At 48.3% G+C, this 17778-nt stretch overlaps 1 protein-coding gene across 4 annotated transcripts in view; it reads right to left on the bottom strand.

Annotated features, from left to right (window-relative positions):
- Window positions 1–17778, bottom strand: part of NUP93 (nucleoporin 93) — a 1074191-nt gene that overhangs the window by 788000 nt on the left and 268413 nt on the right. For all 4 annotated transcript variants that reach the window (XM_030203719.1, XM_030203720.1, XM_030203721.1 and 1 more), the window contains one exon: window positions 4160–4285. In XM_030203719.1, the coding sequence (XP_030059579.1) occupies window positions 4160–4285 (126 nt within the window). The remainder of the gene's footprint in view (window positions 1–4159; window positions 4286–17778) is intronic.

Raw genomic sequence — 17778 nt, 5'->3', positions numbered from 1 at the left:
AGTCTGTCGGCCAGACTGTTGTTTACGCCTGCCAGGTATGTGGCTTGGAGAAGCATGCCGAACTGGCAAGCCCAACGCCACATCCCGACGGCTTCCTGACACAGGGGGCGAGATCCGGTGCCTCCCTGCTTGTTGATGTAATACATTGCAACCTGATTGTCTGTCCGAATTTGGATAATTTGGCAGGACAACCGATCTCTGAAAGCCTTCAGTGCGTTCCAGACCGCTCGGAGCTCCAGGAGGTTGATCTGAAGATCCTTTTCCTGGAGGGACCATAGTCCTTGGGTGTGAAGCCCATCGACATGGGCTCCCCACCCCAGGAGAGACGCATCCGTCGTCAGCACTTTCGTGGGCTGTGGAATTTGGAATGGGCGTCCCAAGGTCAAATTGGTCCGAATGGTCCACCAGAGCAGTGAAGTGCGGCAACTGGTGGAGAGGCGGATGACATCCTTTAGATTCCCGGTGGCTTGGCACCACTGGGAAGCTAGGGTCCATTGAGCAGATCTCATGTGAAGACGAGCCATGGGAGTCACATGAACTGTGGAGGCCATATGACCTAGGAGTCTCAACATCTGCCGAGCTGTGATCTGCTGAGACGCTCTGGTCTGGGAAGCCAGGGACAGGAGGTTGTTGGCCCTCGCTTCCGGAAGGAAGGCCTGAGCGGTCTGACAATTCAGCAGAGCTCCTATGAATTCCAGAGATTGGACTGGCTGGAGATGGGACTTTGGGTAATTTATCACAAACCCCAGCAGCTCCAGGAGGTGAATAGTGCACTGCATGGACCAGAGAGCTCCTGCCTCCGAGGTGTTCTTGACCAGCCAATCGTCGAGATATGGAAACACGTGCACTCCCAGCTTGCGTAGATACGCCGCAACCACCACGAGGCACTTGGTGAACACCCGTGGGGCAGAGGCGAGCACAAAGGGCAGCACACAATACTGAAAATGCCGTGTCCCCAGACGGAATCTGAGATACTGTCTGTGAGCTGGCAGTATCGGGATGTGAGTGTATGCGTCCTTTAAATCCAGGGAACATAGCCAATCGTTTTTCTGAATCATTGGCAGAAGGGTGCCCAAGGAAAGCATCCTGATCTTTTCTTTGACCAGGAATTTGTTCAGGCCTCTCAGGTCTAGGATGGGGCGCAGCCCCCCTGTTTTCTTTTCCACAAGGAAGTACCTGGAATAGAATCCCTGCCCTTCCTGCCCGGGTGGCACGGGCTCGACCGCATTGGCGCTGAGAAGGGCAGAGAGTTCCTCTGCAAGTACTCGCTTGTGCTGTGAGCTGAAGGATTGAGCTCCCGGAGGACAATTTGGTGGAGGGGAGGCCAAATTCAGGGCGTATCCGCACCGCACTATTTGGAGAACCCACTGGTCGGAGGTTATAAGAGGCCACCTTTGATGAAAAAGTTTTAACCTCCCTCCGACTGGCAGATCGTCCGGCACGGACACTTTGATGGCGGCTATGTTCCCATGGATCCAGTCAAAAGCCCGTCCCCGGCTTTTGCTGTGGAGGCGCAGGGGGCTGCTTAGGCGCACGCTGTTGACGGGAACGAGCGCGCTGGGACTGTCCCTGTGCCTGGTGAGGCCTTCCTCCCAAACAAGTCCAGAGTGCGAGACTCCCGCCCCGGGGGCGCCGAAGCGGTATCTCTCGAACTCCGTGCTCTCTTGAGAGCAGTCCACGACCGCTGAGTCATGAGGCAGTTGGGGCCGCATTAACTCTGGGTCTGAGTGGATTCTGTATTGGGACTCTGCTTTCTTGGGGATGGTGGGATTAGATAATGGTCTCAACCAGTTCCGAAGCAGTGTCTCCTTGAGGACATTATGCAACGGCACCGTGGAGGACTCTCTAGGTGGTGATGGATAGTCGAGGACCTCGAGCATCTCAGCCCTCGGCTCATCCACAGAGACCACGGGAAAGGGAATGCAAATAGACATATCCCTAACGAAGAAGGCAAAGGAGAGACTCTCAGGTGGCGAGAGCTTTCTCTCTGGTGAAGGAGTGGGGTCGGAGGGAAGGCCCACAGACTCCTCTGAGGAGAAATATCTGGGGTCCTCCTCCTCCCCCCCCACGAGGCCTCTTCCTCGGTGTCGGACATGAGCTCCTGCAGCTCAGTCCTCAACCGGGCCCGGCTCGAGGCACCGAGACCTCGGTGGCGTCGTCGAGCAGCGGACTCCCGCGCCGGCGGGGATGAAGCTCCCTCCATCGATGTCGACGGGGACTCCACCTGCGTGGCGGTCAAGACCGGCACTGCAAGCGGCGTCGGCGTCGAAGGCCTCGGCACCGGGCTAGAGCACGCCGGCACCTCCATCAACGGTGCCGAGGGCGCAAGCACCCCCGGCACCGGCACAGTCTGGCGCATCAGCCCATCCAGGATCCCCGGAAGGATGGTTCGGAGGCACTCGTCCAGGCCCGCTGTCGGGAAAGACGAGGGGGCCGGTAGATGTGTCGGTGCCGGAAGCTGTTCGGGTCCAGGAGACTGCACCGAAGTGCTGGCACCCTGCCATGGCGGTACCTCTACTACAGAGGGGGACCTCTCCTCTCGACGCTGCCGCTTCCTCGGCGTCGATTCATCCCTGGCGCCAGGAGCTGGATGCGTCGTGGGTGACCGATGACGGTGCTTCTTCGCCCTCTTGCGGTGCCCGTCATCGGAGCTCGGTGGAACCGACGAGGAAGAAGTAGATCCCCCTCGGCCTCGAGGGATCGGGTCCGACAGGGTTCAGTCCCGAGGGCCCTGGGTAGAGGGAGTGACCGGGGCCGATTGCCCACGCGGCCTCTCACCCCTGCCGTCTCCGGTGAGCCGGTGGGCCGACGGGACCTGTGCTCCTGGGGTCGATGCCGTCGGTGCCGATTTCGTGGACATCGATACCGGTACCAAAGAACCGGCCGTCAATACCGATGCCGTCGAAGTCGACGTCGAGGGGCCGGCGCAAGTTCAAAAAAGACGGTCCCGAAGAACTTGCCTCGCTACCTGTGTCCGTTTCCGGAGACCAAGACACAAGGTACACGTCTTGGTATCGTGCTCCAGCCCGAGGCACTGGAGGCACCAAGCGTGAGTGTCGGTCTGCGAGATATGCCGGCCGCACCGACCACACTTTTTACATCCACTCGGGACCTTCGAGGACATCGACGGAAAAATCGCGTCGGTGAAGTCAAAGTCGTCGATGGTGGCGGTAAAATTCACACCTCGAAAATAAATCGACCGCGCGGCCACAAGGCCGCAACGCGACGCCCCCGCTAGAGACGAGGGAAAAACAAAGTTCAGCGTTTTTTTTGTTTTTTTTTTAGAAACTAAATAGAAAAAAACGGAGAACAAGGAAAAAACAGAAAATTTGCGGCGAAAGCGCGATCCGGTTTCTGGGGCTGACAGAGAGAGAGACGAACGCGGCTCTCTCCAGCGCGGAAAAGAAAAAAACTGAGTGGGAACGGTCGCGCACGGGCAGGAAGACGGCCGCGCATGCGCGGTGGGAGTGCCCTGCGTGCGGGACCGCCCGCAAAGTTTTGTTCCGATTGGTGGGGGCTGCCGTGGACGTCAACCCAGTCGTGAGAACAAGCAGCCTGCTTGTCCTCGGAGAAACAGACTAATATTAAAAGGAAAAGAACTCCATTCTTTGACACCAATCAGACAAGCAGTTAAAATAGAAAAATTTAACCAAACACTAATGTACATAAACTGCTAGTAGATCAAATTTCAGAACATTTCTCCAAACACCTGTCTTCAAAGCCATTTTTAATTTCTTAAATACGAAGGAAGGCAGTTCCATAAGCTGTAAATAGTATATAGAGCAAGGGATCTACACCCAGTCCGTCAAGTTTTCAAGATATCCACAATGAATATGCAAGAGATAAATTTGTATACCTGAATGGTTGTGGGGGAGTAGTCATTTGGTTTGAGCACCACCACTGACTTAAACAGAAGTGTTGATCCACAGACATTAGATGCTTCCCATATTTGGAGTCAGAAATGTGTTTGTCTTTTTGGATGCTCACTTCTGGTCATAGATAAAATGTTTTCACATAGCTCTGTATTATTAGAAAGTTCAAAACTATGCAATTAAAAAGAGTGGCGTACTTTTCAGTATACAAATCTGTAACAGCAAGTTTTAACAAAACACCCACATGTTATTTAATCACACAGAATAATGTGTACTTCAAAATGTACCTCAGTTTGAGTAAAGTCAAGAGAATCCTCCCCAGAAGCAAGTAATGTATGGAGAATTCTTTGTTTCACTTGTTCCCATTCAACCAGCATGGATTCTCTATGATATTCCTCCGCCATGGCAAAAGTCTGTTCAGGACAAAGAAGTTAAATAATCACAAATTAAAGCAGTAACAATTCGTATACTTTCTACAGCTCATAGTGGGGGTATTGACAGCTTGACATATAAATGCTACACAGAGAAAAAAAAACAATTTTACTGCAAATATACAATGAGTTTTTCAACTTTCTTCCAAGGTTTTGAATTTCATTTTCTAGAGATTGAATCAAACCATAATGCATACATAAGAACCTTGAAGTAATCATTTCAGAAGTTATTCATATATGCATACTTGTGTGTGAACTGAATGTTCTAAAGAAAGGAAGACGCCGAAAGCCACAGTGCATAGGACATTAAACACGTGCCAACACTACCTACATCATCCTTTTCCTTCTCAGTCCCAGAAACTGGACCACCTTGCAAAAGGTTCAAGCCTGTATACAGGAGGATGATATAAATAAGTGACCACAGGTAGCTCACCATCTTAGTTCTCTTGGAACAGGCAACCAGCACCTGTTTAGGCAACCTTGCTTGGCTGCATAGTGATTTCAGAAGCAATGGCAGCCATAATTCAGCTCTCTCTCTCGCCTATCTCTGCCATTCTGACTGCAAGTGAGCCTGACTTAGGATCATGGCTGTCATCCCCCAGCTTTTGCAACAGATGCCAAAGAGAGGTGCTCGGCATTCAGACATGGCAAAGTTAGAGGATAGAGGTGCTTATGCATCTGTGGGCATAAGGCAGAAAAGTTTAATGCAGTCACAGAAATAAATGCGACAAGCTAACAGATCAGTAGAGATCAGATAAGAGTCACATTCCAGTTACAAGATTCCAGTCACTGCCTTTATGCCTGAAAGGCTTACTTATTTGTTACTTTTGTATCCCACATTTTCCCACTCATTTGTAGACTCAATGTGGCTTACATATTTCCGGAGAGGCACTTGCAGACTCCGGTGTAGACAAATACAAAGTGATGTTGTGGTTAAATAGTTAGATAAAGCTAATGTGGTGCAACCACATTGGGGGATCGTGCAACGGAAGATTTGTGTCCTAGTTGAACTTTGCATTAGTTAAGTTGTGTTGCAGAGATCGGGCATTTATGTTGGATCGGTGGGGTATGCCTTTTTAAACAGGTAGTTTTTAGGCCTATCCGGAAGTTTAGCTGGCCATTCGTGTTTTTCAAGGGTTTTGGTAAAGCGTTCCACAGTTTTGTGTTAATGTAGGAAAAGCAGGACTCAAATGTTGACTTTTATTTGCGTCCTTTACATCTTGGGAAGTGCAGATTTAGGTATGTTCTTGCTAATTTTGATGTGTTTGTCGTTGGTAGGTCGATCAAGTCAGACATGCATTCCAGAGCTAGACCATGGATTATTTTATGAACAAGTGAGCAGATTTTGAAAGTAATTCGTTCTTTGATTGGTAGCCAGTGTAGTTTTTCGCAAAGGGGTTTAGCACTATCAAATCAGGTTTTTCCAAAAATAAGTCTAGCTGCCGTGTTCTAAGCAGTCTGCAGTTTCTTTAAGATTTGTTCTTTGCATCCCAAATATATTCCATTATAGTAATCCACGTGGCTTAGTACCATTGATTGTATAATGTTGTGAAATATTCCCCTCGGGAAGAATTGTTTCACATGTTTAAGTTTCCACATTGTGTAAAACATTTTCTTTGTTGTGGTTGTGGCTTGGCTCTCTAGTGTTAAGCTACAGTCAATGGTAAAGCCGAGGATTTTCAGGCTGAGATGGAGAGGGAGTAGTCTGGGGTATTAATAGTTATGGGGTGGGCAGTGCTGCGTTGGGATGAGAGAATGAGACAGTGTGTTTTTTCTTTATTGAGTTTTAGTTTGAATGCCATTGAACAGGAGTCCATGATGTTCAAGCTGATCTTGATCTTGTTGGTGATTTCTGACAGTTTAGATTTAAAAGGTATGTATATTGTGACATCGCCTGCATATAGAAAAGGGTTAAGGCCTTGGTTGGATAAGGACTTGGCTAGTGGGGTCATCATTAGGTTGAAGAGGATGGGTGATGGGGGTGATCCTTGTGGTACTCCGCAATCTGCTTTCCACAGTGATGAGATGTTTGAGTTTGACTTTACTTGATATGTTCTTGTGGTTAAGAAACTCTTGATCCAATTAAGTATGTTTCCTCCAATCCCGAACTTATCTAGTAATCTGATAAGTATATTATGGTCTACCATATCGAATACACTAGACATGCCGAATTGGAGGAGGAGGATGTTTTTGCCTATTGCTATTTCCTGCTTGAATTTGGCAAGGAGAGCGACTAGTACTGTTTCTGTACTGTGGAGGGATCAGAAACCTGACTGCGATTTGTGGAGTATGGAAAATTTGTTTATATATTCTGTAAGTTGTTTGGCGACCATGCTTTCCATCAGTCTGGTTGTCATCGGGATGGATGCTACTGGATGGTAGTTAGTGATGTTGTTTGTTTTTTTTCTTGGTGTCTTTTGGTATTGGTGCGAGTAAGATATTGCCTTTTTCCTTAAGGAAGAGACCTTGTTGAAGCATGTAGTTTAAATAGGATGTGAGGTCTACTATGAAACGGTCTGGGGCTGATTTCATTAGATAGTTGGGACAGGTATCAAGTTTGAAGTGGGTGGTGGAGAACCTACTGACCGCCTGGGCAACTGCATCAACAGTGAGGTAGAAGTTTAACCAAGTTCGTTCAGCCGGGTATTCTCCTGGGTTTGGGTCCAACTCATTAAGGAAGCTTTCAAAGTCAGTGTTATTCTGAGATAGTGTACTGCGTAGATCTACAATTTTTTCTTTGAAGTGCTTAGCAAGTTCGTCTACAGATGGAATGTCTGTATCCGATATAGTGCCCGAGTTAGTGTCTAGGAGCTTGTTCAAAAGTTTGTATAATTTGTTCGTGTCTTTGTAATGTGTCCCTATTTGAGTTTTATAGTATGTTCTTTTGGTCTGTCTTGTTGCGTATTTGTATTTTCTTTGTGATTGTTTCCACGTGGTTAGTGTATGTTCGTTTTTGTTTTTTCTCCATGCATGTTTGAGTTTTCTGGATTGTGTCTTTAGCTTTTTCAGTTCATCGTTGAACCACGGGGTTCTGTTGTGCTTTTGTGAGGTTTTTGTTCGTAATGGTGCTATATCATCTAGTACACATATGCATCTTTTTTCCCATTCCATTAGGTAATTTGTGAAGTTCGTTTGTGCTGACTATTTATTGTTGTATATCAATTGTCAGAAAGATTTGGTGTCTATTTGACCTCTAGTGCTGTAGGATGTACATTCTTGTGTTTGGTGCAATCCTTTCTTCCGCCAGTGTAGGGATAAGTTAAATTTGTAGTGATCAGTTCAAGGTGTTTCTGTCCATTTAAGATCTGTTAAGGCTAAGTTCTAGTCTGTTGAGAGTTTGTGTGAGAGTAGGTCGTGTGTCCTTTGACATGGGTTGCTTGCATTTGAGGCCATTTAAGGTCCCATAAATGGAGGAATTCCTTACATTCCTGTGCGCTGGTTGAGTTTGGATCTTCTAAGTGGAGGTTAATGTCTCCTAATATTAGTACGTTGGAGTTAGTTGCACATGTGTTAGAAATGAAGTCCATGAAGTTTGTCTGGGCTTCGTTCTTGTTACCTGGGGGTCTGTAGAATAAGGTGCAATTCAGATAGTCGTGAAGGGTTTTGTTATGTATCCTGATTGAGGCAATTTCAAGTTGTGGTGTCATGGACGTGGCAGTGGTTTCAGTAGTAAAGTAGGATGGATAGATTAGAGCGATGCCTCCACCTTTTCCTTTCTGATCCAGTGTGTAATTTTGTATCCTGGAGGGCACAGGTCTATGATTATGGGGTCCTTTTGATCGTGAATCCAAGTTTCATTGATGAAAAGTAAATCGAGGTCTTCCGCTGTGATCCAGTCTGTTAGTAATTCTGTTTTGTTTACTACAGATCTGGCATTGACGGAGCCGACTTGGATTGTTTGGAATGGTTCTTCTGCGTTTGGTATTATGTGGACTTTTATTAGTTGTCGTTTATTTGTTGATTTGGGTTTGTTTGTACCCTACTTTGCCTTTTGTAGTGTTTGTTCGCAGGTTGGTGCTTTTCCTTTGTATGAGTTGTTGTTTTGGCTATATTGAGGTCATGTTCTCAGTTGTTTTCTCCTTGTGTTCAGGAAGTGTGTGGTCCCCTTTTGGTTGGGCTGTGTTATGCAACTTTAGTTGTCTGCCTCTTCAGCTGATCTGTTTGATCTGCAGTTCAGGTATCCCTGGGTCCTACCGTTAGTTTTCTAGCCAGCTGTTCTGTCAGATGATTATGATTGTTTTTCTCTGGTATGTTTGTGCTGCAGACTCAGGTATCCCTTGCCTACTGCAGGATTGCTTATCAGCTGTTGTGTTGGGTGATAGTTATTTCCGTTTTGGTCTGTCTTACCTTGGGGTGACCAATGCGTTGCTTGGGTGGTTTGGGCTCGACAGGACCCGGAGTGTAGCGTTTAGCTTTAGGTGTTCGGTGTTTTTGCCTAAGAGATAGTCGCGTTCAACTCTGTCTCGTTATGCCTATACCAACAACAATCCCCAGAGACAGAAAATAAAACTTAAGACCTCAAATAGGTCAGAGGGCAAAGAGGATGCTGAAGTTGGAAAACACGCAGGAGTAGTGGGCTGTAGAGGACTCACTATATATCAAGCAACAACCTAGCATTAGGAACAAGGTGCTTGGGACAGCTGGATTTGCAGGACATCTGCCAAATCTATGGAGACAGAATATGAGTCATAGGATTCACCCTCCAGTGGCTCATTACGGTCTTATATCAGTTGTGTGTTTTCACCCTCTTCCTTCAAAGTCACATCAGCCTCTTGTACCAGGACATGGTCCTATAGCTCAATATCTGAGATTTTTAAACAAATTTTTAATTACTTAGGCATTTAAATATTTCTTTTTATTTGATAAATGGATATTTCCTACTGCCTGTTTTACAATGTTTACTATATAAATTTAACATTTTAAGCTTATAATAGGCATATTTTGTCAAAGTAGCTAAGATAAAACTGAAAAATTAATATTAATAAAATTAATAAATAAATGCAGTGGATTGAATTTTGAATATTGTGCTCAAAATTTTCTAACGTTTTGTGCAGAATTCCCCCAGGAGTAACTTCTTCACTTCTTATAAGTGTTTTATGCAAATATGAACTAAACACAGCGAAGGTGACAAACAATTGGATAACAGATGATGTCCAGTATAAGGATGATTTCTTCAAAACATCCAGGACTCGATACAAGTCGTGTTTCGGCCCGAAACGGCCTGCCTCAGGAGTCTATAAACACTGAAAGTACATGTATACATATATGAATATTTAAATGAATGAATAAAATAGACAACATCTTGACAGTACAAATAAATGTAATATGAACTCTAAAATGTATCAATGTAAAAAAAGGTAAACCTATATTTTACATATGAATACAAACTGTAAAATGTATCAATGTAAAAACAATAAAAGGTGACCCTATACTTTACACGTGAATACAAACATGATGATACAACACAGAAATAAGGTAAAATTATGTATCATACCTGATAATTTTCTTTCCATTAATCATAGCTGATCAATCCATAGACTGGTGGGTTGTGTCCATCTACCAGCAGGTGGAGATAGAGAGCAATCCTTTTGCCTCCCTATATGTGGTCATGTGCTGCCAGAAACTCCTCAGTATGTCGATATCAAAGCTCCATCCGCAGGACTCAGCACTTAGAGAATTACACCCACAAAGGGACACTCTGCCCAGCTCACCACCGCCGAAACGGGGGAGGGGAATTAACCCAGCTCATCCCCACACAAGTGGGGGAGGGGAATCCGTCCAGCTCATCCCCGCGGAGCGGGGGAGGGACACTACCCCGCCGATGCGGGGGGATCTGGCTTATCCTGCAACCGCGGGAGGAGCTGACTGACCCTACCACCGCCGAAGCGGGAGGGGTACAAAGCTGCCCTACAGCCGCACGAAGCGGGAGGGAGTGCCGGCAGAATTTAAGTCTCAATCCAGCCCCGTAAAACGGAGGGGAGAGGAATGCAGCAGCTCACTGTAACACAAACTCGTCTCAACTCTTGAAGAATCCAAGTGAAAAAACTTGAACACGAAGTCCTCCTGAAGTAACTGAAGACTAAACTTGAACCTAAAATTCAACCAGAATATAAACAGTACAGATATCTGGGAGGGGCTATGGATTGATCAGCTATGATTAATGGAAAGAAAATTATCAGGTATGATACATAATTTTACCTTCCATATCATCATGCTGATCAATCCATAGACTGGTGGGATGTACCGAAGCAGTACTCACCCAGGGCGGGACATTGAAATCCCTGAACTCAACACTGAAGCTCCAAACCGGGCCTCCACCAGAGCAGCCACAGTCAAGCGGTAATGTCTGGAGAAGGAATGGGCCGACGCCCAAGTTGCCGCCTTGCAAATCTCTTCCAAGGAGACGGACCCGGCCTCTGCCATCGAGGCTGCCTGAGCTCTAGTGGAGTGGGCCTTCAACTGAATAGGCGGCACCTTCCCCGCGGCCACATAAGCCGCTGCAATGGCTTCCTTGACCCATCTTGCCACTGTAGGCTTAGCAGCCTGCAGACCCTTACGAGGACCTGCAAACAGGACAAACAGATGATCCGACTTCCGGAAATCATTGGTCACTTCCAAGTATCTGATGATGACCCGTCTCACATCCAGATATTTGAGAGCAGAATACTCTTCTGGGTAGTCCTCCCTACGAAAGGAAGGGAGACAGAGCTGCTGACTCACATGGAAGCGAGAAACAATCTTGGGCAGGAAGGAAGGCACTGTGCGAATAGTCACTTCTGCCTCAGTGAACTGCAGAAAAAAACTCTCGACAAGAGAGTGCCTGGAGCTCGGAAACTCTTCTGGCTGAAGTGATAGCCACCAAAAAGACTGCTTTCAACGTCAGATCTTTCAGAGATGCCCTCGACAAGGGTTCAAAAGGCGGCTTTGTAAGGCTCTTAGCACCAGGTTGAGATTCCACGCAGGCACCACTGAGTGCAGAGGAGGGCGCAGGTGATTAACTCCCTTTAGGAAACGCACCACATCTGGCTGCAACGCCAGGGAAGCACCCTTCAGGCGGCCCCTGAAGCAAGCCAGGGCCGCTACCTGGACTTTGAGGGAACTGAGCGACAGGCCTTTCTCCAGACCTTCTTGCAGGAACGCCAGCACTGAAGAAATTGGAGCAGTAAATGGAGAAAGTGAACCTGCTTCACACCATGCTGCAAAGGTACGCCAAACCCTGGCGTAAGCAGTAGAAGTAGAGCGCTTCCTCGCTCTCAGCAGAGTGGCGAGGACCTTGTCTGAGAAGCCCTTCTTCCTCAGACTCTGCCGCTCAATAGCCAGGCCGTAAGACCAAAGGGGGAGGGATCCTCCATCACCACGGGACCCTGATGTAACAGGCCCTGCTCCACTGGCAGGCGCAGAGGTTCGTCCACTGAGAGCCTGATCAAGTCCGCATACCAGGGACGTCTGGGCCAATCCGGACGCACCAGGATTATCCGGCCCGGATGCTTTGCCACCCGGTCTAGCACCCTGCCCAACATGGGCCAGGGCGGGAATACATAGAGAAGCTCTTGTGTCGGCCACTGTTGGAGAAGAGCATCTACTCCCAGGGATCGAGGGTCCCGTCCTCTGCTGAAAAAGCGCGGCACTTGGCAATTGGCCGATGACGCCATCAGATCTAGGCTCGGCTGGCCCCAGCGCTTCGTGATGTCCAAGAACGCCTGAACAGATAGCTGCCACTCTCCGGGCTCCAAGGCATGGCGACTGAGAAAGTCCGCCTTGACATTCATGACTCCGGCAATGTGGGCCGCTGACAGCTGTTCCAGGTTCGCTTCCGCCCACTGGCATAGATTCATGGCCTCCTTGGCTAGAGGGGCGCTCTTGGTACCTCCCTGGCAGTTGACATAGGCCACAGCCGTGGCATTGTCCGACAGGACCCGTACAGGCTTCAACGCCAGTACCGGGATGAACTCCAAAAGCGCCAACCGAATGGCTCTGAGTTCCAGGAGGTTGATAGACCACTTTACCTCTGCAGGAGACCAGAGCCCCTGCGCTGTCCTTCCCAAGCAGTGGGCTCCCCAGCCCGACAAAGAGGCGTCCGTCGTGACGACAATCCACTCCAGGGTCACCAGAGGCATTCCTGCAGACAACTTGACTGTCTGCGTCCACCAGCTCAGTGCCTTGCGCACTGCTGGGTCCAAGGGAAGGCGCACAGCATAATCCTCCGACATCGGAGTCCAGCGCTGCAGCAGAGAGTGTTGTAGTGGTCTCATATGAGCCCTGGCCCAGGGCACTACTTCCATCGTGGCCGTCATAGAGCCCAACAGCTGCACATAGTCCCAAGCCCGAAGAGGAGAGGCTACTAGGAACTGGTCCATCTGAGCCTGAAGCTTGACAATCCGATTGTCTGGCAGGAACACTCTGCCCACTTGGGTGTCGAATCGAACTCCCAGATACTCCAGGGACTGAGTTGGGTGCAGCTGGCTTTCCTCCCAGTTGATGATCCACCCCAGGGAGCTCAAAAGAGCAACCACCCGGTTCACAGCTTTGCCACACTCTGCATAAGAGGGGCTCGGATCAACCAGTCGTCCAGATAAGGATGGACTTGTACTCCTTCCTTCCTCAGGAAGGCCGCGATGACCACCATTACTTTGGAGAAGGTCCGCGGAGCAGTAGCCAACCCGAACGGGAGGGCTCTGAACTGGAAGTGTCGGCCCAGTACTGCAAAACGCAGAAAGCGTTGATGAGGAGGCCAGATGGGAATATGCAAGTACGCTTCCTTGATGTCCAAGGATGCCAGGAACTCTCCTGCCTGCACTGCCGCTATAACAGAGCGGAGGGTCTCCATGCGAAAGAGCCTGATTGACCCCTTGAGGTCGAGGATAGGCCGTACAGAACCTCCTTCCTTTGGTACCACAAAGAAAATGGAGTAACGTCCCTTGCCAAGCTGATTTTCTGGCACCGGAACGCCGCACCCAGGCGGATCAGATTGTCCAAGGTCTGCTGCACTGCCACAGCTTTGACCGGAGACTTGCAGGGAGAGAGTACAAACCCGTCTCTTAAGGGTCGGCAGAACTCTAGCTTGTAGCCGTCTCTGATGACTTCCAGCACTCAAGCGTCTGAAGTTATTGTGATCCACTCGCCCAGAAACGAGGACAGCCGTCCTCCAATCTGCACTGGGGCGTGGACCAAGGCCCCGTCATTGGGTACGAGACCCTAGGGGAGGACCGGAGGGAGCACCTCCAGGACGGCGGTCTCTGCGAAAGGAATGCTGCTTGGGGGAGAATTTCCTCTTGAAGGAAGAGGGGGCAGAGGAGCCCGACCTGCCCGGGCGGTACCGACGGGCTTCCTGAACCCGTCCTCTGGAGGTACCAGGGCGAGCACTAGCCCGAGCCCTGACCTCTGGTAACCTCTTGCCCTTAGACGTGCCGAGATCGGTCACGATTTTGTCCAGCTCGACCCCAAAGAGCAGCTTGCCTTTAAAAGGCAATCTAGCCAGGCGGGATTTAGAGGCGTGGTCAGCAGACCTATGCTTCAGCCAAAGCCACCGCCGCGCAGAGATTGTCTGAGCCATGCCTTTAGCTGAGGCCCTCAAGACATCATACAGCAAGTCTGCCAAATAGGCTAAGCCCGATTCCAGGGCCGGCCAATCAGCCCTCAAGGAATGATCCGAGGGGGAAGCCCGCTGCACCATAGTCAGGAACGCCCTGGCCACATAGGAGCCGCAAACTGAGGCCTGCAAACTTAAAGCAGCCGCCTCAAAGGACGACCTTAAGGCCGCCTCCAATCTTCTGTCTTGGGCGTCCTATAGGGCCGTGCCACCTTCCACCGGCAACGCCGTTTTCTTAGTCACCGCAGTGATTAAAGAAACCACGGTAGGCCACAGATAGGCCTCACGTTCACTTTCAGGCAAAGGATAGAGGCGGGACATAGCCCTAACCACTTTAAGGCTCGCTTCCGGGACATCCCACTGAGCCAAAATTAAGGTGTGCATGGCCTCATGCACGTGGAAGGTTCTATGCGGGCGCTTCGTCCCCAGCATAATGGCAGAGCCAACAGGGGCTGAGGGAAAGACGTCCTCCGGAGAGGAAATCTTCAAAATGCCCATGGCCTGCATTAACAGGTTGGGCAAATCCTCTGAGTTAAAGAGCCGCGCTGCAGAGGGGCCATCCGCTCCATCCGAGCGGGGATCCGTCTCCTCCAAGGAATCCATAAAGGACCGTTGGGAGAACTCAGATACGCTGCCCTCATCTACATCGGAGGAGACAAAGTCCTCCAAGGCCTGGGAATCAACCCGAAGGCGTTTACCTTCGGGGGCCTCAACCTCTTTACCAGACGAGGGAGCAGGGGCAGCGTTTTGCATAAGGAAGGCCTGATGCAGCAGCAAAACAAACTCGGGGGAGAAACCCCGCATACTGTGCACTTCCGCAGCCTGGGCTACAGCCCTAGACGCACCCTCAACCGGCGCTCGCAAGAGCGGGGGAGAGACATGCTGCGCATCCAAGATGGCGTCCGGCGCGACACTCCGCGAAGGAGCCGCGTGGGAAGAACGGCGCTTAACTTTAGCCGCTTCTGTGCCGTCGCCCAAATTAAGGGCGTTCATGGCATCAATGTCTCCCATCTCAAGGGCGGCCCAAGAAGAAGCCGTCCGAGCCGTGTGGCCGACCAATATGGCGGAGGCGAGCCGCGGGGGATGGGCGTTTATGGCGGGAAAAACCGCCACACCGGAGGAAGGACCGGGACACTCATCGGTCACGAAACTGTCACCCAACAAGGGCGAATCAGACTTTAAGACCCCCGCATCCCCTCTGGAAGCGCACACGCGATCCGGGGAGCGACTCTTTGCGCCCTCGCCCTTCGACGCCATGGGCCACGTGGAGACCAATCGGGGAACCCCCTGCCCGCTATAAAAGGTAAAAATTACCTGCTGTCCGCTCCGAGCTGTAACGACCTGGTGTCCCAGTGAGTAGCTGCAATAAACGTTTAAATAAACGTCGAAATAAACGCCTTTAAGGACGTTCAAACTTTTTTTTTTTTTTTTTTTTAAACGGAGCCAGCGGGAGGGGGGAGAAAAGGAGGGACCTGGCGCCACCAGGTTTGCACTTGCTCAAGAAGAGCCCTCAACCCCAGGCACTCAACAAAACCTAAAAATTAGGCTTGGAGGCCTAGCCAGAGCTGCTGCTGTGTGTGACCACCACCTGCTGAGATAGAGAACATACTGAGGAGTTTCCGGCAGCACATGACCACATATAGGGAGGCAAAAGTTTGCTCTCTATCTCCACCTGCTGGTAGATGGACACAACCCACCAGTCTATGGATTGATCAGCATGATGATATGGAATAAATATTACTACCTTCTATTAGATGTATGAACTTGTTCGTTAACTTTGTGCAAATGAGGGGTAAGATTATAGTGCTCCAAGCCCAACTGAAATCACAGCACACAAAAGCAGAGCACAATATTTGAGCGAAAATAGCTAGGGTAGAATTGGACGCAAAGCATATAGGAGACCCAAATTTGGAGGGAGAAAAATTGCATACATTAATACTGGAACTGCATAAATTGCAGCTGGTGGAGGTGGCGACCCACTTACAACAAGTCCAACAAACACACTTTGAATTTGCAAACAAAGCGAGCTGCTTGTTGGCTCACAAACTATGTAAGAAAGTGTCTTTAACCCAAATTCAGGTCATTCGAGACCAGACTGGGGAACTATCTTCCACCACTTTGAATATTAAAGAGGCATTTACTCAGTATTACACAGAACTTTATACGCCAGATATACCCGAGCCAAAAGGATTACCTGATCCCTAAGCAGTTACCTAGACTCACTGGGTCGGACAGTGAAGAGCTGTCCCAAACTATAGATCTAGAATAGATTGAATGGGCGATTAAATCCATAAAAAATGGTAAGGCCCCCAGTCCTGATGGGTTTACAAATATTACAAATGCTTCGGGAAACATCTTGCCCCATTATTACATAATGCTTTAAATTTTTTAGAAACTATGCGAGTCCTGCCGAGCTCTTGGAGATTGGCAACTATTATAGTTCTCCCTAAGCCAGGTAAAGATCCAACATACTGTGCGTTCTATATAAGCCTATATCATTACTAAATACAGACTATAAAATATTTACTAAAATACTAGCCCGTAGGGTGCAACGAGTGTTTCCTTGACTGGTCCATATAGATCAATCTGGATTTGTAGCGGGGCGACAAACCTATGACAATTTAGGCAGGCAGTGCACCTTGTCCAACAGGCACACAACACTGGAACACCACTAATGTTGTTATCACTGGATGCTGAAAAGGCCTCTGATAGGGTGCAGTGGCCCTTCTTATTCTTAAGAATGGGTCATAAAACGTATTTATTAGCATATATTTGATAACTATTCAAACTTAAAACTATATTTTTAGATATGTTAGTGACCGGAAGCAGTGCAAAAGTGGCAATGTGAGACTCAAGGGTCAGGGGAGTACAGGCTGATGAGGACAAAGTGAAATTACTTACCAAAATTTCTGTTCTGTGTTTACAGATAGAAGACCAGTAGTAGGACAGTCAGAAATGGAAGTGAAGTAGATCAAGGGATTTTTAGAAAACTACATTTGTGAGAAGATATCCAAACTAAGCGTCGACAAAACAAATTGGGCCAGACAGGTTAAATTTGAGAGGATTAAGGAAATTGAAATCCTGACCATTCCACTGTGTTTCTTTAGTGGTCCTAGAGGACTGGAGATGGGCAGATGTAGGTCTACTCTCCAAACACATCACTAAAAAAGTTGAGCACTACAAGTTGGTACGTCTGCTGAGTAAAATAAAGCACTGTTAAAACAAAGGATTGTGGGAGGTCACATGATGCAAGCAGAGCAGGACATGGTCTTGTGTTGCTCTTGGGCTTGAATTCTGTCCCTCCTCATTGTAGGGTAAATAATGGAGAATTCTTTCCAATAAACCTTTAACTGGTGTCATGAATGCACAAACCAATTTCTGAAGAAAACTCATGCAGATATGTTGGCTAAACAGAGAAAGGATAAAGAAAATAGTAAGCTGCATGAACAGATGGCAGAGGCTGCCATATCAGGTCTATGTACGGAGTCTACAGATGTTTTGGTTGTGGTTTTATTATCACTTATTGAATTTGCTATGCTGCTTAGTTGTGACCAAATCAAAGCGATTTACAGTTAAAATTAATGGGTACAGCTTGTAGGAAAGAAAAGAACGCCAAATTATGATAGGAAAAAACTAGCTACTATCATTCATACAAGACGTGAAAGATTTAACAAAATTAAATATATAAGTGATGTTAAGAAGACAGTCAAATAATTACATCCAGCAAATAATTACATCCAGCATTCTAGCAATTCCTGAATCTCTCATCGCAGGATCATCCATAGTTATATTGAAAAAGCCTACTGAAAAAGATAAGTCTTTAGAAGGGTGCGGAAAGTGGTGTAGGACGTTTCAAGGCAGAGGTGCTACGGTAGGGAGTTTCAAA

This window comes from Microcaecilia unicolor, chromosome 5 (assembly GCF_901765095.1).
Source record: "Microcaecilia unicolor chromosome 5, aMicUni1.1, whole genome shotgun sequence".
Classification (NCBI taxonomy): domain Eukaryota; kingdom Metazoa; phylum Chordata; class Amphibia; order Gymnophiona; family Siphonopidae; genus Microcaecilia; species Microcaecilia unicolor.
This window is presented reverse-complemented; position numbering and strand designations above follow the sequence as displayed.